The sequence below is a fragment of the Acromyrmex echinatior genome, chromosome 4, assembly GCF_024713525.1.
Source record: "Acromyrmex echinatior isolate Ae372 chromosome 4, ASM2471352v2, whole genome shotgun sequence".
NCBI lineage: Eukaryota > Metazoa > Arthropoda > Insecta > Hymenoptera > Formicidae > Acromyrmex > Acromyrmex echinatior.
The window spans coordinates 13002043-13025146 of NC_141855.1; the positions used below are offsets into that span (position 1 = coordinate 13002043).

At 37.8% G+C, this 23104-nt stretch overlaps 1 protein-coding gene across 5 annotated transcripts in view; it reads left to right on the forward strand.

The window, feature by feature from the left end:
• LOC105146456 (Protein tyrosine phosphatase 99A) overlaps window positions 1-23104 on the forward strand; it is a 343436-nt gene that overhangs the window by 299105 nt on the left and 21227 nt on the right. For all 5 annotated transcript variants that reach the window (XM_011056736.2, XM_011056737.2, XM_011056735.2 and 2 more), the window contains 3 exons: window positions 2201-2382; window positions 13882-14069; window positions 14172-14286. In XM_011056736.2, coding sequence (XP_011055038.1) covers window positions 2201-2382; window positions 13882-14069; window positions 14172-14286 — 485 coding nt within the window. The remainder of the gene's footprint in view (window positions 1-2200; window positions 2383-13881; window positions 14070-14171; window positions 14287-23104) is intronic.

Below are 23104 nucleotides of genomic sequence, written 5' to 3' on the forward strand. Positions count from 1 at the left end.
ACCATTTTGCAATTTTCGCAATAGTTAAGGAGATATTAATTTCTATATATTGCCGAATAAACAGATAAAATCAATGTATAAAACAATTTTAAGATATCTTTCCGTGTTCTTTGTGAAATATTTTGAAAAAAATTTTTCTTAAAGAACTCTTAAAGATATCTTAAAGCTGTCTTATACGTTGCGCGTGCGATTTTAGATATTCTGTTCATTGAGCAACTAAAAAAAATATTGCGAAAATTTCAAAATGGTAGAGAACTTTTCATATCAGTTTTTTATTAGAAATAATACTATATGATTAGTGAGCGTTATTTCAGTTACACCTTGTATATATTATTTATATATTTCGTTTAAGTATACACATCGTTTAAGAACACACAATCGAACTACATATCAAAATTAATTTCACTAATGTACTTATTCTTTCCCTCCTTTTAAATTAATAATTAGGTTATTTGTGTTTACATAAAGGTTTAAATTATAAATGTTTGGTTATTAAAAATATGAAATGTATGAAAAACTTGTATTACATTAATTAAGATTGGCCTATTTTCTTGTTGACAAAATTTACGTATTAATAACAATATCGTGTAATTCAATATCAATAGCTTGTTCGGGTTAAATAAAAATCAAATATTATATCGTGTGGTAAATATAATGCATTATAGATACATATGAATATATATTTTTGAAATTATTAATATTCGATAATGATAAATCATAAAATGAATATTATCTGCTAATTATAAACTAATTATGATAAATCGTAAATTAATATTAAATTATGAATCAATCGTATAAATTTCTAAAAAATAAAATGTTCGACGAATAGGTATCGAAATACATAGATGGATATCAAATTGCCGTTATTAAATTCATAATCATAGTAAATGTATAGATATTGACAATAAAAATATCTACAGATATAAAATTATTGACTACTTATCAATTTTTCACAATTCATTTTTCACAATTCACAAAATCAATTCCGAATAAGAAGTCTTAAAAATACCTTAAATGTCTCAAAAAGTCGTCGTAAATAGGGACGTCGGATATTTTAAAAACGTTTTTAAAATGTTTCTTAAATGACTTCAATATTCTCTAAGTATATATTTATTCAATTGTTATATATTAAAAATAATATATCTATCTTATATCATATTATATTTCTGATGTAGATTGTTTTATAATAGAGATAAAAATTATTGTATAGCTTCTTGAATAGATATCTTTAGTCTTATCATATACATGCAAACATGCGCGTGTTTTTAAAAATTCTGACGAGAAAATGAGTGAAGAAAATAATGCCGACTATGTTAAAATTTTATAGACCTAACGTCGTCGAGATACTTAAATTATAGTAAAAAGTCGCGCCATATCAGCACTGCGGCCACTCTGTATTCACCTCAGGCAAAGCACGAAAAACGCCGAAACTGCGATACAAAATTCGCTATCTAATCGCTTAGCTTTTCAGGCTTTTACATGACGCGGAAAATTTCTGATCGACCCTCGTCTATCATGTGTGAATTTTGAAAGTAATCTTGGAAATCATTTATCGTGTCTAGATTTTCTCAATTCATTTACTTGTCAGCTTCATTTGTTTGTAGAGAACTCACAGTATCCCCAAAGTAGTCACAGTGTGTTAATAAATTTTGACGTACCAGTATCTGTTAATTGTCAATTTTAAGATTTTTTCTATACTTTTTTCAACACAGCATTAATACAGGATTGCATTCTAAAAGCGACATTGTCTCATGAATTCCATTTGCAATTTGAATATCTTTCACAAAAGTTTTCTCTTCTTCACATCGTATAGAGAGAGAAAGAGAGAGAGAGAAATTTTCTAACCAATCATCTCCTGAAACATTTTCTTAACGCAATTTATAGGAGAGTTTCGTGTAACTTTATGAGGCAGGTTATAGACGCATATTATCATATTTGAACCTTTCAAAATATCGATATACGACCTCCGTCTTCAGACATTTTCTCACAAATCATGTAAAAAAGGGAGGAGAAAAAAGATATACTAGGGAATATTGACAAGAATATTAGATTGATCAACTCGTATAGGATTTTTCACAGCGATTTTGAAGTTCTCCACATTGTGAGCGTTCATGCGACGACAGCATCGCGCGTGACTTTCAGTCACGTGGCGAACGGTTGAATTGCAAATATCATATAGTGGCGCATTTGTTACTTTCAGCATCGACGAGGACGGCCCGTGGAACGCGACGAAGGAGATCATAACACCACACAACGACACGTTCTACACTGTCGAGAATCTGAGGCCGTTCACGGTGTACAGCTTCCGAGTGGCGGCGATAAATGCTTTAGGACGTAGCAAGCCCAGCCAGGCGTCCTATTACATGGTGACCCTCCGCGAAAGTAAGTCTCACAATTTTTATTTTTCCGTCTGTCTTTTTACCCCAATAAGAACAAACAAAATTCGAAATGTCATATTGATTGAATTGTGTAAAAAAAAATAACATAAATTCGGTCAATAATTGGTCAATATGACGTCAAATTGACATTCTTATTTTCCTTGGCCAGTCTCTCTACCTCGTGTCTATCAAACAATCGAAGCTGTAATCCCGGTTCATTTTTAATGGATGAACGAATAGGTAATCGAAGAATTTTTATCGGAATAGCGGAATGTACGTTCGAATCGTTATTTTTCTCAGGAATCTTTCAAACGAGAGTAGAAGATATAAATTACAGTTTTAAAGAGGCACAGAGAATTGTTGCTATAAATTTGTGCTATAAATACAACATATAATTATAAAATTTAATAAAGATAATTGCGCTATATAGAATTTATATTAAAATTTGATATATATATATATACCCTGATAGAATATATACTATATTTATATATCAGTTTCAATAAAACGATAACATATTATGGATAACTTAATATACAGATAATTTAATTATTATAAATACTTGTATGATTTATTACATTTGTATATTATAAAAATATTAATTTATTGACATATTAATAACATATTACGTTGTACATGTTATAAACAATGAATACTTGTGGAAATTGCAGCGGTAGTGGTGATACTGATTTCTCAGTAAATCGAAAACAGACCGTTCTGATTAAGTTATGAATGAAAAAATAATGTATTAAACATTAATCGACAGCGATCTAATTGAAAATAATCTTATTAAATAATGTATCATAAAATCCTATATACACAATAAATAATGAAAAGGCTTTATCGGCCTGAGCTAAATCTTAAGCTTATTAAATAATATTTCGGTACCTTTAAATGCATTTTAAATTAAATCGGAGTAGTAATGTCACAAATTTAATTGCCAAACAATATAATAGTTGCTAATAAGCATCTTAAAAGCTGTAGATGATTTCATACTAAAAAGCATCTTGAAGAACTGTAGATAATAATTTATTGCGTAAAATATCATATCTGTGGACGAATTAAGACATCCATCACGAAATATAAAGAGGTTTAAATCTCTTGGCAGAAATGATATTTTCATAATAAATTATTTACAGTTTTTAAGATGCTTATTAGTATCAAATTATTTACAATTTTTTAAGATGCTTACTATCATCAATACTATTAAATTGCTTGGCAGAATAATTTATGATATTGTTACTCTAGTTTGGTTTAAGACATTAGGGAGTTTTTGCAATAACGTGAATTCAGATACGCTGAACGCTAAAGTCATGTTATCCTTTTCTTAATTAGTTGTTTAGAAGAAGATAACCTGACCTTAGTGTTCATTGTATTGTATCTAAATAAATGATATTGCAAAAACTCCCTATTGTATCTAAAGACTGTGAGAAGATAATCTTGTTAATTTAATGAAACAAATGTGCCATGTTCTTTAACAAAATATTTTATTAATGGGTAATGCCACTTAAATTAAACTAAACAAGATTTTTAAATTAGACTGCTAATTAATGCTGCTAATACAACAATATCGGTTCCTTGCCGTGTATTTTAATATTTTTGTTGACTATTGTCAATCTTGGAAGAATTTATAAAAGACAGTTAATACGCTGTATAAAATTTACCTCTAAATACAATCATTGCCAACGCGGAGCATTTTTACGTTTCTTTCTCTTCTCTTCCCTCTCTTTTTCTCTCTCTCTCTCTCTCTCTCTCTCTCTCTCTCTCTTTCTCTCTCTTTTAGAAGCGTTGTGATAGTAAAGTTTCCCCAGTGAGGACCAATATCGGCTTTAGGATATCCTCTCGTCGCGTACATCTGTGCTTCAAACCGATTCAATCGTCCAAATTACATCTCCCGCAGGCTATCAAAACGAAGTTTGTCGACCACGATGACGCTGAATGGCGTCATGCTAAATTAAATGGTTGACACCCTCTGGTCGTTAGCGTTCCCGAGGGGCACAAAGCGTTTTACGACGACACGCGGAAGAAAGTGACGAAATTCCGGCCGAAAGGAGGAAAGTCCGAAAGAATACAGCGGCGGCGAGGACGGGAGAGGATTGAGAGCGCGGCACGACCAGTTCTTGGCATCCGGAGAGGCGAGAAGAATCGTTCAGGACGGCTAACTAAAGAGGCGCTAATTGCAGCCGGCAGCCGGGAGCGTACAAGCAAGCTCAAGTCGAGCCTATTTTTTTCCTTTTGTTTGCTAATTCGTCCCTTCTCTCTCTCTCTCTCTCTCTCTTTCTCTCTTCTTTCCTCCTTTTTTCTTTCTATCTCTCTGTATTTCCCAGATCCTTTCTTTCATCGCCGGCGTCCTTGACGTCATTCTCCCGCACGTTATGAAATAGGTTGAGCGGGTCGAATCTTGCGCTAAGCCAAGCCGACCCTATAAATTCCGTCGAGCGCGGCCGCGCAGGAGGATGGCCAGCAACGTGTAGCCATATATACGCGCCACGGACGACAAAGTTTGCGAGTGCAAGGACCATCTCGCCGTTCCACACTCTCAACCCTTTTCGACCTGGATTCCCGCGCGTCGCTGATCGCAGGTCCCAATTACCGGGTTATTCGCGCGCGCGCGCGCGCGCGTGCATGCGAAGGGCCAACTCGTGGTCCAACGAGAATTAGGTGGCTCGTGGAATGTAACCCTCGTAGATGGAATCCCAGTTCATTTTTAACGGATGAACGAGTAAACGCGTGAGCACTGAATTCGCGTCTGTTACAGTTCGCTAGGTTTTTTTTTTCTCTCAACGTTTTGCGCTCTCCAGTTCTGCGCGCTGATCATTCGCTGATAAAGTACATACGAAATGTTACAGGGTCAATCAGAATAATTGATGCTTATAGATTTTATAATATTGCATACATATAGGAGGAATATAATTTTTAACGAATTTTTTTATATTAGGTTTTATTAGAGTATTTAGTTTATATCATGTCGCTTGTTAGAATGTTAAAATATATCTGATCAATTTACGGGATGTTTATTATATTAATAACATTATATTATATTACATATTTTAAAAATAGTTATTTAATTTATATTACACAAATTTGTACAAATTATTATAATTAATCGCATTTAATAATATAATTAATAGTTTATTTAGAGATTGGAAAGAGGAAATTTGACATTCTTCATATATTCACTCATATCTGCATTCACATACATGCCTTTCTTAATTATTTACACATTAATTTATATTATCGTAGAGAGGGCGGTAACATATTACATTACATTATTAACCACGTAATATTATATTAATAGCATGCTAATTAAGTTTTAAATTGAATGTATCGATTGCCGAATATTTTGGATATCGTCCCTGTTATATTGCAACAAGTTTCAGTGTCACATTTCTCTGTACAACTACCTAACACAGTATATAAATTTATATAACAGAAACCTAAATTAAAACAAATAAGACAAGATCATATTTGATCGAAACGGAATTTGGTGTCTAATAACATTTTTGTGTGAAGTTTATAATTTTTAAGTAAATTATGTTGATTATTTATCGATCTTGAAAGTCAGAACTGAACTTCATTTTTGTTCAATATTTGTCAGTGAATTTTTACTTAATGTTACCTAAATTAATATTTATATTATTACACTAAGAAATATTTCTTGTTGAAAATAAACAAACCAGAAGATCCCGATTACATTAATCAGAATTTTGGTTATCTGAACTAGAATCATAATAGATTCAATCAGAAAATTTGAATTATCCATTTTCAGCCAGAATTCTAATTAATGCAGTTTCTTTTTCCGCTGTAATTATACTGAATCGAGAATATTTCCATCTGTAAATGTACAGCTTTCATCAATAATCGATGTTTGCTTGAACTGGAAATTATAAAATTCATACAAAATATTCACACAAATATTATTAAGCACTAAGATAAGAATATGACTCATTTGTGTTTGAATATTTCTCAGTTGATTTTCGCTTAATATTACTTACATTAAAATTTATATTATTAAGTATACAGAACCGAGGATATTTTTACCAGTGAACGTATTGCTTTTACTACACTAAGAAAATTTTCTAGTTGAAAAATGAACAAACCAGAAGATTTTGATCGTATCAATTCTAGCTACCTCAACTAAAATTATAATAGATTCAATCAAGAAAATTCTGATTTGTCAATTTTTAACCAGAATTCCAATTAATCTAACCCGACTCTTTTTTCAGTGTGTATGCATTCTCTTCGTGGATCAACAAGGGTTTATTTTATATTCCCGTTCCGAACTCGATTCTGTTTCCGAGATGTTTCACGTTAAAAATTGGAATGCGATACTACGTTGCAAGTTTATTTCGCAAACGGATATTGTATGCAAACCCAACTCTTATTAGGTACATACGTAGCCATATAACCATGACCGGGTAGCTCATCAACGATGGTTCATCATTCCGTCGTGTGAGATGGAAATAATTATCTGGCTATCGAGACACATCTGCATTGCCGAGTTGGATTTCGCATATCTCCATGTGGAAATGCGCTCGTACACACATCCGTGTTAATAATTAATTTAAACAATGACGTCAATGAGCTGATACGTGACACGGCCGGGGAAAAAAAATTCGGCGGTGATATTATTCCAACGGTGTCGATAAATCGCGAAATCCTACGCGCGATTTTATTCGCGTATCATTGACGTCGGTATTTTTGTAATTTCCCGTCGCAATATCGCACGCGATCCCATCAGCTGTGTGCCTGAATTAACGCTTCGAGATAACGCTCACGATAAAATCGAGATAATTCTCTCCTCTCTCTTTCTCTCTTTTTTGTTGCTTCGTTACGTGACTGCAACATACGGTCGTTTTCCCACGGTAGTTTAGATTCGATCGCGCTATCGAATCGGTCCTTCCGCCAGTTAACGAATACCATATCGAGAAATATAATATTGTTGAACCTGGGACACGCGCAGTTTGTTTTTACGTGATGTTAAGTAACGCGATACAGTGCGCGAATTTTTATGTATTAAAAAAGAGGGAAAAAGAAAAAAAAACTCTTTCGAGGGACGTAGCGTGATCGAAAAACGATACATTCGTCGTGCGAAGCCGGTTCGCGGCCGCGAGGATGAAATGCGGTCGCGATATATTCGTGTTGTCGGTGCAATGAGTATCGCATGCACTCGAAATCGACGGTGTGCACGACTGCAACGTACGAAGAAACGAAGTATTTCCGCGAACGTATTTCTGCGAACGACGTTTCGTACGTCACTTACGACATTCTCCAAGAGACAAATAGACGGGGGAAGAATGTATTGTATATACACAGAAAAATATATATATTGTAGGACCTACAGAAGTAATTATTATTTGTTTCACGTATTTTGAAAGTTCATGTATCCGCAAATCTATCAGAAGCTCATCACGAGCATTAAATTTATTCAAAATATATTTTGAATCCTAGTAAAACTCAATCAAGATCATTAAATTAAAAGAAATTCGATTTGTTTATTATATAAAGTCGTTTCTTCGATAAAGTTTCTTCTTGTAATATTCTTCAAAGGAAAATTAATGTTTTGAGTATAATAACGAGTTTTCCTAAAATTATACGGGGAAAAATGTTTGATTGAGTTAATTGGAATTGTAGTAGAAAATGAACGATCTGGAATTCTGGTTAAGTCTAACAAATTTCTGGTTAAATCTATTAGAATTCTAATAAATTTAATCAAGGAAATTTTAAATGTTAATTATTTCAACTAGAATTTTAATAAATTTAACAAGAAATCTAATAAATTTAATTAGAATTCTAGATTTATTCATTTTCCATCAGAATTTCAGTTAATTCCATCAAATATTTTTCTCCTTCTACTAAGTCTATTTTAATATTATTTAAAAAATACTTTTTGTTAAAAATAACCGTTACTTAAAGGGAAGAAAAATTGAGCCATTACTTTTTAGTAACAGAACGATATTCTTTTGCGTGTACACTAATACGGGGAAAGAACGACAATTTTTTTGGTCTGTAATTTTTCCGAACGGTGATAGATTCCATCGTTTCTCCATCTGCGGTGCACTTTCGCGCTTACCTACTCGTTCCCTCCGTTTTTAATTACGGACGATGCATTTTCGGGCTCTAACGGGAAACACTGTTGATGCGCTCTTCGAAAAACGATATCTTCCTCGTCGGTTATTGCGGCGCGGCGCGACGCGCGATTCGTTTCAGTTTGCAAACGGAATGTGGCAGTCGATATGCCCACATCGACATCGACGATCGTACGAGTGGTGAATAATGCGTCAATATTGACAGGATGCGTAGACAGGTCACGTTGCATGCGATTCGCCGATCCCGTCGCGCGAGTCCGGTATAGGTTCGACGACGGATTCGACGGACATTCGGCAAACAAACGAAACGATGAACAACGCGGTGATACCGTGGAACCCGGCGCGCATTGGTTTATGCTACCGGATTCTAATTCGTGATTCTAATTCGTGGATATCGGACGCGGTAGGCCGGCCGATAGGTAGATAGGTCGATCCGGACCGGTGGTAGTCGCTCGGTCGCTCGCCCGTGTGGCAACGGCACGGGAATTCACGATGGCTCAAATGAAAGCACCCTTTCACCTCCCTCCGTACACCCGGATCAATAGGGCACGGACCGACGAAACTTCTCTACTACCACTTTACCTCGCGGCCGGGTCCAAATACGTATACGGCACCACGGACCTCGTACCCATTTCCGGACCTCGTTCGCCCCCGCTCGCCATAAATATACAGCGCAACCGAGCTACCAATTAGCCATCGGGACACCCGTCGGCACTGCGTCGTCCTGGTAAGTTCATTCGCGCCAGCGAGTCGGAGAGCCAAACCGAAAATTCTAGGAGCTCACCCAGCAGCTCACTGCTCACCTTTTTTTTTTTTTTTTGGTCACCGTCGGTGTCAATGTAAGAGCATATCTCTGTGAGAATCCGCAAGGATGATCCGCAGATCAAACGCGACAATCTCGTATTTTGAACGTAAATATGAATTATCTAACAAGAAATAATTTAATTCTTCTCTAGGTACTTGTAAGTACCTAGAGACACTTTCAGGATTTTTAACTTTATAAGATTTTTCTCAATGAAAGAGTGTGTCTTTACTCTTTAGAACTTACGTACGGAAAGTACAGTTTTACGAAAGTATGTAAATTTAGCTAGAAACTGATCTGAAAATAATTCAGTTGCACCATCAAAATAATTATGTAGGACAAACAAGGAACAATTTGATTCTTTTCTTCTCTTATTACTTACAAACAATGACAGTTTCTGGATTTCTAATTTTATATACAGAGAAGTTGTTTTTCTGAAAATTTAATTAAATTTAACTCAGGACAGATCAGAAAATAGTTGAACCATTAAAATAAGTATGTAGGACACTCGAACTAATAGCTTGTGTTAAAACTTTTTACAGTGCTGCTCATCATACTTGAGATTCTTACATAATTATTTTGAGCCAACAAAATTATTTTCAGATCTGTATCTAAAAACTTTCAGATATCTCTCAACAAACTTATTCCATCCGTGTAAGATAGATGTGTCTATGTGTCAATCAACGTTCCATCATAACTATCGATTATGTTCGCTAAAGGAGATTATTCACTGGCCACATTGTTAATTCTGTATATTGAGCAAGTTGAGCAGATTTACAACCGCTTGTAATAATAACGATAAATGAAGGACTCAAGGTTTAATCGTCTATTGGTTTAACCGAGAAATTTGCTTATTGATTAGATATACTATATCCCGCACTCAGTACAATTAACTTCGGCGTGGAATAAACGGGAACGAAGCCTTTCTCACTAAAAATCGAGCAAGAGACTGACAGAAAGAGAAAAAGAGAGATAGAGAAGGAAAAGAAGTGAATCGCATTGTTGCTGCCGCAACATCCGATGGGTCGGGATCCTAAGTAAGTTCATTCGCGGGAGTCGTCTCGAGAATCGGGAAAGAGCGGTAGCTTCTGCCTGCTGTGCGAACTATTTTCGATTCCGACGGGGTTGATAAAGTAGTAGAGGGACTCGGCAGATGCAATAAAGGCGCCTTTCCGCGAGTCACGTTTCGACGTAGCGATGGGAACCCGAAGAATATCTATAGTACGGGGGTGACCGAGGGTAATTTATTTTCCACCTTGATATTACATAACGACAATACTTTGTCGCGTCCCGGTTAAATGATGACTCGTCTGAAAGTACGAAATCAGGCCGCGATTCTTCGATCGTGTCGTACTCGACAATGCGGCCCAATTTTTACGCCCTTATCATTCGTTTACTCAAGCTAGTCGAGTTCGACACGAACCCACCTGTTTTACCTGTAAAAGCGCAAGCGAGAATGTATTAAGAAAAAAATTAATAATTACAGTTTAATTACGGGGAAGGGGAAGGGATACACTACGTAAAGCGGCAACTTCGATCGGGATGGCGTAATTTCGCACGCTAAGCCATGTAATATGTACGCTCGTGTACTTACGGCGCTATTACGCCGATACGTAGATTTCGAGAACAATATTAGCAACGTTTACGCGGACGGTTTGTCACGATTAAGCGTTTCAGCGCTTACGGCGAAATTGGTACTTCGATAATATATCACGGAAGCATAAAACCGACGCTATCGTCATAAACACGCCGACGGGGTAATAATAAGTTAACGCAGATTTAGCACCGGTAAAAAGTGCAGCTTGCATTTATCGCAGCTCTAAATTGCCCAACGTAAGTGAAGGGGCGGAGGCAACCTAAGCGACTTATCACTTTTCACTTGTTTCTACTAATACTCTATTCACTTATCAGCTTATCGTTGTACGCCACACATTATCCTCTTTTCTGACAATTAAGTAGAACATTTTTATCAATGGCGCAGTTTTACCTTATGTAAGATACAATATTTAATTTGATTTAATTTAATTTAGTTTATTGTAAAGCTATAAGAAAAAGACTACATGTTAACAGAGTAATAGACATAAAGTATGAAACAATGGACTATAGTTAACATAAACATAAATACAATAGACAATAATAGCTTGCAAATGATTAGACGTCGGCAAAATTGCTGTTACAAAGCCTACCAGTAATAAAACAAACCAGAATAAGACAACAATAATATTCGTATATATTTTTTTTTCAGTGCAGAAATAATTGCAAAGATATAATTAATCCAATATTTATTATTCTTTCTTGGAATCGTAAATTGACGATCGGTTTTCCTATTTGTTTACAAATATAAAGATAGATTGTTAGATAGAGGGTAATTAAATATCAATTAATAAAAAAATTGATAATTAATTAAATAATTGATGGCGAGATTGCTCGTTATCGTGGCATCCCTTACTTGACAATTCCTTACTTTTCCACTTCTTGTACTGACGCTGCGATCGTCTTCGCACAATTAATCGCTTCGTTATCGTGCAATTAACGTTTTCACCAGCATTAAACACGACGGATGGGTCGGTCAGGTTAACTGAGCGGCCACTGACGCACAACGCGCATTAAATGTCTCGGTATAATTTCTGCGATAATTTCTCATCCCCCGCGGCCGAGTCGGCCGTCGCGACGCGACGTGCCGACGCGATATCGCGACAGGGCGACGGGGGGTGTTTCAAAAAGTGACACGCGGATGCTAATTATTTCGAACTTGGGTCGTCTGCCGTAACTGGGGACAACGAGCCTCACCTGCCTTGCCTTCGCGATAAGGCAACCTGAAACAAATTACACCAGCATTAAAATTATTACACGACCATTTTTTAGCGGCTCACACCCGTGCATTTCGGTCGACGTCATGGAGATTGAATAGCCGCGCGGTGCTTCTCGGATGTGTGAAACGCGTCGCGCGCGAAGAAAACGATATTTAATAACGGCAAAAATTCACGGTGGAACGAATATGTATTTTTTTTTTTTGGGGGGGGGGGGTGCGAAAAAATTCGGTCGCTTCCATCGACTCATTTTTCTACATGTAACGACATGGAAAAAGATATCAATTTACCGCGCGTATGTGGATTGCGATATGCGGATTTAGATGCGGTTCATATGCGCGCGGAAACGCGGAATTAAAAATGTCCGATTTCGAAAACAATTCCACGAGGGAGGGAGATCAATAAACGGTACGTATGCTGGTAAACGATGGCGCGTATGTATATAAAGAGATATTGTTAACATAGATCGAATGATTTCGTCGGAAATATACATTCTATGTCGAGCGTAAAATACATTCGCGCGTGCGTCAACAACACGTACGAATGGCAAAATTTTATATCGCGCTCCTCCATAAACATGGGGAAAACTTGAAATTTCCAAGAGTTTGAAAATTTATATCCATGATTGTCGATTAAATATTACGTTTTAATTTTTCTCTGTTCACCCGGAAAGGGGAGGAGCGGGGGGAGGGGGGGAGGAGGGGGCAGGAGAGTTTAATATTTATTCGTATTCGACGCAATCACAACTATCGATTTCCGGCCATCGAACGTTGCGTTCCGCAGCAACTTTAAATATTATTTTTTACGGTATATCATATCGCTTTGTTCTATAGAATCAGGTTTTTTTTCAACTGATGGATTTCTATAGTGTATAATATTTAACGTTAAATTAAAATGTTTTGATAAGAAAGGAAGAAAAAGAGAGAAAAATTGATCGATTGATTGATTGATTGAGCGTTTATTTTAGTTTTAGGACAAGCCTTCTAAGAACTTTAAGACAAAACAGACAGTAATCAAAAACAAAAGCACAAAACAAAAGAAAATATAAAGAAATAGAAGATATAATACATTTTAAATAAAATGAAGAGCTACAGATAATAAGGAGTAATAATGAAAATAATAAACAAAAGAAACAAAAATAATAATACTTTAGAGAGAGAGAGAGAGAAATTGATTGATTAATTGATTGATTGATTAATTTAGTTCTAGAGCAAAAGAGCCTCTTTAAAAATTTTAAATACAAGGTAAAGCAGAGAGCAACGCAACAAACGTATAAAAAAAAAACATAAAAAATAGAAAATATAATATACGTTACAAATAAAAATGAAGAGCTGCAAATAAAGAATAATAATAAAAATAATACAAAATAACAAAAATAATACATTATAGGAATAAAATGAAGAACTATAGATATTAGTGAAAATAACAGAAATAATAATATTCTAAAGACAGAGAGAGAGAGAGAGAGAGAGAGAGAGAGAGAGAGAAAAGAACAAGAAGAGAGAGAACCGCGGAGCTTCATCGAGATTTCCCGTAGGGATAAAACAATCTGTTCTCGCATGGAATAAACATACACGATATTTAGATGAGCTTTGGCCACTCGAAGTCGCGCGAATTTCCTCGTGTAACGAGATACGTATTGCATTCATAAACGCGGACGTAATACTTTTCTCTTTCGAGCGCGCAATGTACTTTTTCAGGATTAGCTTTTCTCTCGTCTCTATTTTTGGGATCCCGTTTTCCTCCCCCCTTAAAGTTTAGGATTGGAAGGATTTACGTACAATATATATGATTATTTACAGTACCAGAAGGAAAACCAACCATCACGGCGGCACACAATACCTCAGCGACGTCTATTTATCTGGCGTGGAAGCCACCGAGTCGCGACACCATACACGGCGAGTTCCTTGGGTATCGCATCGGATACCGGCGACGCGAGAAAGCGGATGAAGAAATGAAAAACGTTTACATTCGTGATCCTGCTGTTGACGTAAGTAGCGCGAACGCTTCATCTTAGTACGCCATTTGTTAGGTGAGAAGATAACGAAAATAAAAAAAAGAAAGAAAAAAAAATATGTCTTTTCTTTTTCAGAATCACAGTATTCACAATTTGGATACCTTCACGCAGTACCTCGTCTCTCTGCAGGTATTCAACCCCGAGGGTCACGGACCTGCGTCGACCGTGACGGTGATGACTGACGAAGGAGGTAAGTAGGAGGCGAGGGGAGGGGGGGGGGAGGGGAAGGTAAAAAATCGTGAGCTATCATCGCATGATTTTCCATGAGACTTGGCAGAAATTGGAACGATAAATCCGAGTACGAAATTAAATTAGGAAATTCTCTCCGAGTATAAAGCAGATATAGAATACCGTATATACCCAAGCACGGTAAAGCAGAACGCGGGTATCGTTCGTAACAAGGTATTCAACGGAAAGCTGGTTTAGCTGCAGCTGCAATACGAGAGTTCTACGTAGTTACGAAGGTGAATGTTTGCTTGTTCACAATATCGTTTGTATTAACATTTGTGTTAATTATTAAGCAGAGAGCTCGCATTGCCCTCGGCTAGACTTAGACTTCGGGATCTCTCTTATCGCATCGCGGCAATTCGTACGGGATTACGAACGTATCTATCCAAATATTTATCGTTTGTAATTGAAATGTTAAGATGGAATTTTGAAATCATTTTCTCCGAGGAAAAAGGATCGTCAAGCACAGAATTCATTCTGCACAGAGTGAAGTTTCATTCCTTGTTTCTAACGCATTTAGAATACATTATATAGCCTGTTTAAATCTGCTGCTGGTGATTCATCGTTTTCATCGTTGCATCCTGAATCATCGTCATCGCTCTGCGATGATCGTCATCTACCGCCAACTTTCCACCTGCCGCTGCATTCTCGTCTACGATAGAAATTCTTCTCGAACGTCGGGAGTGCTCCATTTCCGAAGGGAATATTCCTATAATCTAGACTGCTAGAATCATCGCGAGTATGTGCTTGAGAATTTCTCATTCACAGAAACGTTTCTCGACATTCAATAGAAATTTAGTATTTTTATAAAGAGTTTATTCTGCTAACTTATTAAGGAGTTTCCAACGAGACTTAATTTTATAAGCTTACTAATGAGAATGAGAAGGAGCGAAAGAGAGAAAGAGAAAGAGAGAGAGAGAGAGAGAGAGGGAAAGGAAAACAGGAGATAAAGAAAGAGGCCAGAGGCAGCTGATTCAAAGGTCCAAGAGAGAAAGAGAGGATCTCATTCGTGCGAGAGAGATGCGGAACGGACGGGAGGAAGGAGAAGAAGTGGGGATCGTGACAGCCGGTGACTGTGCGACAGAGGAAGCCGACTGCAGAGAGAGACCGAGAGGAGACGAGGAGAGAGATTGGAGAAGAGAGAGAGAGGGAGAGGAGAGGAGAGGAGAAAGAAAGAGAGAGAGAAAGCAGGAGCAGCTGCTACGGCGTTTCGGTCGACGCCGCGCCTGGTCTCGACAATCGATTTTCCCCGATTTTTCAGCACTGAGCACGCGGCAGTCAAGTGAAAGAGAGAGAGAGAGAGAGAGAGAAAGGAGAAGTGCCCGCTCGAGTCGGCCGCGGCGAGCACGCTGCATCGGCACGCCAGCAGCCGGTCTGCTCGTCGTCGTCGTCGTCGTCGTCGTCGTCGTCGTCGCCGTCGTCGCCACCGCCGTGAGTCGTCGTCGTCAGCCGGGATCCGACAACGAGAACTGACGAGAATCGAGAAACGGAGTATCGAGTCCAATCGAGTCCGCGTCGGGCGTCCGCACGTGTATCTCGGGTCTCTCGACCGCGTGCAACGTTGTCAGGCTAAAAAGTGGTGCCTTCATGTCTCCGTGGAGGCTTGACTTTGATTCTGGGATCATTGGATATTCATGGTACCGTGACCCATTGCTGGTTGAAAATTCACTTAGAGAAGAGACAAAAGAAAAAACGTTGTACGCGGGACGGAGCGTACGGAGCGAGTGGATGCAACGAGTGTTCCTCGAAAAAAATAGAAATTTCGATATAAATATTTCACAAAGAAGAGTGTGAGATTCACGCTTTGATCTCGTACAGTACCCTCCCCCCGGTGGTGCGCCGGATACGAGAGGGACCCGCAACGATGCACGAGCTGCGGCTTCGAGCTCGCGGGCGCGGGCGGGCGGGCGCGTGTACGCGCGTGAGTGCGTGAACGGTGAACGAGCGTAATTCGAAGTGAGCGCAACCTCGATGCAGCGGGAGTGCGCGTGTAGTCGTTGGCGTGCACGCGTCGCGCTCACGCGCGCGGTTGACAGTACCCGCGTCATTCCGGTGTGAGTGCTCGCTTTTGTGTTGAAATAATCTCGAGTCGCGTGCGTTTCCTCGTCGATTTGCGGTTGGTGCGGCTCGCGGAATCGCCGAGTGCGAAAAAAAATCGCGACCGAGAGAAAGGCTGTCCCGCTGGTAAAGAAAGAGAGGAAGGGAGAGAGAGAGAGAGAGAGAGAGAGAGAGAGAAAGAGAGAAAGAGAGACAGTGCGAGCTCGCCGAGATGGCGGCGGACCGTCGATTCCGACGACGCCTCCTCCGAATCGCTGGTTGACGCCTAGTCCGTGAAATCGTAAGGATATATCGCGGGCAGGTCGTCGCTCGCCTGCCTGGGTGTGATCCTTTGTTCGGGCCGCACGAGTCGCCGGGAGCCGCTCTTCGATCGGAGAGTCCCGCTGCTCCGAATCGGATTTCGTATTTCGGAGTGGGCAGAGACGACGAGGTCGAGGGGTCGATACGACGCGAGCGTAAGCGAGAGATGTGCATGTAGAGCAGTGCCAAAATGTAACTGGTGCGGCGAATCCGTAATATCCTCCGTACTTCGCGACAGGCCACGCTATAACTTTCCGCGTACCTCTTTACATCTTTTTCCGTGTTTTTTCTTTTTCTCTCCGAATCGTCTCTCGTTCGATTCGTCAGGTCTCTCCAGTGCGTCAGGCAGGTGCAGGAAGTACGAAACCGAACCGCTGTGTCCTTCGGGAAAAAATCCTTGGGATCCTTTCATGTCCTCGTACTTTGGGAATGACGCGAGCGAATACTTGAAAGGGAAACGGGAGAGGAGGAAGAAGTTGATTAATCGATGGAGGAATGTATTCATTGTGTAGAAAAATAACACTTGTTATATTCTTTCTTTCTATTTTTTTTTCCTACAACTTTGCTTTCCAGTGCGTTGACTTAAGCGTGAATCATCGTCGTGGACGACGCGATTTTACGAGTGATTTTGATTATCGAAAAGTATTAATCGGTTTCAATGAGACGACAGATATCACTAAAGTGAAAATGGGAACTGAATCCATAGCTTTTCTTCGTCGCTTAGCTTTCAGTCCTTTTATATTCGACGTGAGAAATTTCTATTGCAACTCTTTTCGATTATAGCAAGCTTCAATAGATTTTATTGACACTGTTCATTTTCCTTTATATTCCCAAGGTGAAAGAAGAAAACAAGTAATACTATTATACATGTATATGAGTCACTTTGATTAACGAGAAATATTGATAAATTTCAATGACACATCTGTGACAACGTTTAACTTACTTTGTTCATACTTGGCACAAGAAAGTCTAACTATCGGAATGTTCTGCTTTTACAAGTAAGATTTTAGTTATCACAAAAAAAATCGTAAATTTTCAACTAGACAATAAATGTCATTGAATAATAAAAGCGTCGCTACGGCAGTGATTCTAAAAAAAAATAGAGTAGATTGCAAATAGTGTTGAATAATACAAGAAACGGAGAGAATCACGTCGTCTCTCTAACTTCCGGTTTGATTCGAGAGGAAATATAGTAGAATCGAACGATTCTGTCTCGATGCGGCGCGACGCGGTGTGGCGACGCTCGGCGACGGCGACGACGACGACAACGTTGACGAAGCGACATTGACGGACTCGGTCGTCGTTGCGAGGTAGAACTTGGTGCATCCGCTGCGACCACATCACGGAAACGCATAGGGCTATGTTCAGATTTCCTGAGTGCCACTCAGATTTATTTCATTCTTGTTCACTGGACTAAAAAAGAATAAAAAGATACAGAGCACTCAGGTGGTGAACGCGCCCTAGGAAAAGAAACGAAAGGAACGATTTTGTTTGAAGAATTTAGTCAAAATTTTGGCTAGATATAGATTGAAAAATAATTTTGATAGATCACATACATTGAAAAGGTTTGATAATAGTTACCAAATTTTAGTTAATATAAACAAAAATTATTTTATTTTTCTAAATTTTGATAATACCTACTAAATATTTAGGAAAGTAAAATAATTTTTAGTTATGTTAATTAATTTAATTGACCTTGTTTCACTAAACATTTAGTGTTATTACTAAACTCTTTTTTCAGTGTAGGAATCTCAAGTATGTTGACTAACACTGCGAAAAATTTTGATATTTTAACTATGCTAAATATCAAAGCAACAATGATAACTCTTTAAATTAAATATACATTTTTTTTATTTTTAAACTCCACATTTCCAGAGTAAAAATCGTCCATATTAATGTACTTAGGAAGTAATCGATTAAATTTGAATCAAATTTAATAATTTTCTTCAGTGAAATTGTTTAATTCCATCATTTCAATAAAATTAACGACGTATTAAATGATAGTAGCGACCGACAAAAATGGTTAAAGTAACTCAAATTGGGTATAATTTAACATTAATAAATTTAACAATGCAGTTTGAGCGTCCTAATTATTTTGGTCCAAACAAAATTCTTTTCAGATCTGTATATTAAAAGAGAAGATTGGCTGCTACAGCAATTTAGATGGTAAAATATGGCACACTATTTTTAATTGGATGCTGCACCCAATTAAGAATGCTATACTATATTTAACCAATCTTTTCTTTCAGTATACCTACACGAAAATAGTTTTGCTCAAGTATATTATATTTACAATTTTAACTAATTGTAAGTACAAATCCAAAAATAATTTTGTTGGATCAAAGTAATGATGTGAAGACGCTCAGACTGGTAACTAGAACATCACAATTTTGTACATCATTATTAAATATGCTTGATATTTCTACAAAATTATTTTCTGATCTGTAGCTAATCAAGTGTTTAGATATTTCATTAAATTTCATTAAAATCGTTCTTTTCGTGCAGCGAAATTTTGAAATACTTCAACAGAATCGTCGGGGAAGGAAGTATACGGCAACCGACAGATTGGCGCAGGGTCGACGCACGCTCCGGTGCTTCTCTCGCGCAAAAATCGCTCTCGTGCGATCGGGGTCAATCCATTCCTCACTGCCGTTTCGAATCACGAACTCTCGGGCTGTCCCAATTTCGACCTGACGTTCCTCATGAATAGTCCGTGGCGCGTTCATCGTAGCATCCGCGTGCGACATGCAATCCATCGACATTTCTCTCCAATTCTCTCCTTATCCTGATTGAAGATACGCCATAAAGATTATGCTTTCGGAAGATGCGGGACTTGATTACATTACGAAATTCATAAAGGGCCAAATGTACTGATTTCACTCAATCATTATTGTCTCCTCCTTCGTCTTCTTCCGGGTAATTTTCGATAGTGCATCATTGTGAGACATTTTGTTTCGCGCCGGCCAAATGTAGACGAGTCACGAAATGGGGCGCGGTCCCGGTTTTTTCTCTCTCTCTCTCTCTCTCTCTCTCTCTCTCTCTCTCTCTCATTTGGACGATTATGCAGGGTTCCGTCTCACTGTGAAATAAAAACTCGTGCAAGCGAATTGACGTGGGAATCGTGGATTAGTCTCATCCGCTTTACATCGCCCTTTCTCGCGGAGGACCGAAGTTTTCAAATGTTCTCGCTAACAAATATTCAACATGTTTGACGCACACATAGTCCGCTATTTTAATTACAATAACTTCAATCGTAAACGCAATAAAGGAAATATCATATTTTAATTACTGTTTCAATGCGAAGCGTGCAACATACATCTTTTATGTTTCGTATAAAAAGAACTTTAACGAAACGTCATTATTCCTTTATGAGCCAATTGTAAGCCGTCGTTATATGTGGTCGCATGCGCGATTCTTCTTCATTGAAATAAAAAGTTTATATTGTCGCGAAATAACGCGTATCGCGTTATTGGTCGGCATTATTTCGAAGCTCTTGCAATTATTTATCTATTCCGAGCCAATTAGGCAGTAAATGGAATATGAAACTGGAGCGCGATTCTCTTTGTGCGAGGGGTATCTTGCCCCCCCCCCTCTCTCTCTCTCTCTCTCTATTTCTGTCTTTCTCTTCCTTTCTATTGACGAGGAAGCGCTATTGTTATTGGCCGTCCTATAATTTGCTTCTTTATCCATTTAACCTGGCAAATTCAGTTTCTCCTGCGACTGATGTTTAATTGTTCTCATTATATCAGGAAAATTTACTCTCGTCGCTTCAAAAGTATCTTCTCTTCGTTGATCGAAAATTGAAAGGACGTACGGGAGGAAAAGCTTGTACGTGCACGAACTTTCTATATTGTGTTGAGATCTTATTTAGAGATCAGTTCCCCTGTAATGATATGAGTCTGAGACTTTTGTTCTAAGTGGTTAAGAAATAATCTACGTCACGAATTATAATCTTTACAAATGCGAATACTTGAAAAATTCATCCTTTAATTTCAATTTTTTAGTAAAAATTTTGATGCACAACAATTATAACAAAATTTTTATGTTGAAAGTTACCCATATAACACAGAAGCTTGCAGCAATTGTTGCAATGTTGCTTCAATATTTCAAAAACGTTACAGTGTTACTACAATGTTGCTGAAATGATCTATATCGTATAGATATTATAATAAAGATATAATAAACAAAAATGTTCAGTTAATTTTGAGAAAAAAATTGGTTTCGATAAAATTTGTCCTAACTTTTAATGAAAATATAATTGCAATTATATTTTCTGCTTTTTTTTACTTCTATCTAATATTATATTTGTATACTGAGAAAAAAATATAGTCAATTTTAATAAATATTTAGTTGAATATTTAATTGAATATTTAGTTATATTAGGTGTTGGAATTAATTCGTAGCGTTTTACAAATGATGGGAAGTACTTTCATTAATGTATTTTTTAATGCTCATGTGAAATAAATAACATTCTTTCATTAAAAACGCTACGAATTAATTCCAACACCTAATAATAAATATTTATTAAAATGGAATATACATTTTTTTTCAGTATACACAAGAAAAATACATATTGTACATAAATAATAATTATTATACTTGTGTCAAGAAAAGAGTTCATGTATCCATAAAATCTATCATAAGTTTATCAAGCACCAAATTTATTCAAAATAAATTTTGTGTAAATTCTAGTAAGTTTAATTACTTCAATGACGATTATTTAATCAAAACAAATTCGATTTTTTTATATAAATGATATTTTATTTATAAAGTGTCATTTCTTCTTGATCAATTTTATAAAATTCTTCCAAAGAAAATAAATTCTTGTTTTTAGTACACATTAATGAATTCTTCTAAAATTTATCATAAGCATATTTTATGACTATCGTCAAGAAAATATTCTTTGTTAAAAACAACCGTTATTTAAAAGGAAAAAGGTAAATTCAGTAATCACTTTTCTTAGCAATAAACTGATATATTTCTGTGCTTAATAGATTGGTTGACAAAACAATATATCGATACTGACCATCGTTGTTTAGAATGCCTATTCCCCTAGTCTCTATCCCACTAAAAATGCAAGGGGAAGTGACTCTACAACGTTCCAAGGGGGCCGAATAATCCGCTGCTGCCTGCGATCTTCCCTCGTGATACACGATCATGCGTTTGATGACGAATACTTAGAAACACGATCGGTATTTGTAATAATACTTCAGTTACTTTCCTAGAGATCTACTTTTTGAGCCTTTATCTGCAACGCTAAAGCGATTGCTATCGCTACCGGAGTAGTTTAAATATTGATAAAGCAATATACAAGTCTTATCGGTGTGAATAGATGCGCACAAGTTAGCGCTATCGGTGTCAACCGCTTTCGATTCGACCTTTCTGAGTCTGGTGGTAGATACGAGTCGAGGTATGACCTCATGGAACTCTCTCGCGTTTTGTAGATAGTGCGATTTCCGCATTCGCCGTGCACGGGCTCCACCGGGATTTCTCACTTGGGTGTCTCCCTTTCGCGCGAGTCGCCGCACCGCATCGGGCCGATTCACGAGAAGCTCGCGCTCGCGATAGAATCGTCTCGGGACTTATGCGAGGTTGTTTGTTCTCAACAGGAAGTACTTATTCTGAAATCTACCGTCGTGAAATCACGCCGCGACGATTCTCGCCGAAAGGTGTTGATTCGTCGTCCAATAACCCGAGGAACCTTTTGCGCCCGCGATGTGACAGTGACAACGAATCGATTGATGTGTCGTTGACAATGCGTCGTTGTGCGCTCTGCTCTTGGACAGCCGTTGCGACAAAGACAGTGCGATAATTGAGCGAAGACGTGTCGCGAGAGGAACGCGCCGTGTTCCTCGGCGAAGATGGGTGAATTCGTGAAATAGCAAGAGAGAGAGAAAGAAAAAGAGATTTGGAGCAAGAGTAAAAGGAAGAGAGAGATAGAGAGAGAGAGAGCACACGACGTTCTACAGCTGCAGCGTGCGAAGAAAGGAAGAAAGAAGAAGAAATGTCGTGGGCCAACGTGGCCAGTGCCGCTCAACTGGCGGCGTCGCTAGCCCTGATCTTGAGACTCCTCGTTGCCACGGCGGATCCGATCACGCAGACGACCGACGAGACAATATATGAACGAACGACCTACATCGTGCCATTTTCCATGGAGAATGACAGCGATATCGGAGGTAATTCGGCGGGGTCAACTTGTGGCAGAAAGGCTGGCATAGAATTGTGCCTTGTGCTTAGAGAAAGTGCGAGGCGTTTAGAGTAATAGGAGAAAAACTATGAGGAATATATGTACATATGTATTATACGATATTATCTGGGAAGAACGATTTTATTGAAATATCTGAAAATTTAGCCAGATATAGATTTGAAAATAATTTTGTTGAATTATGAAAATAATTGTGTAGTAAGGTTGCGACAAAAGG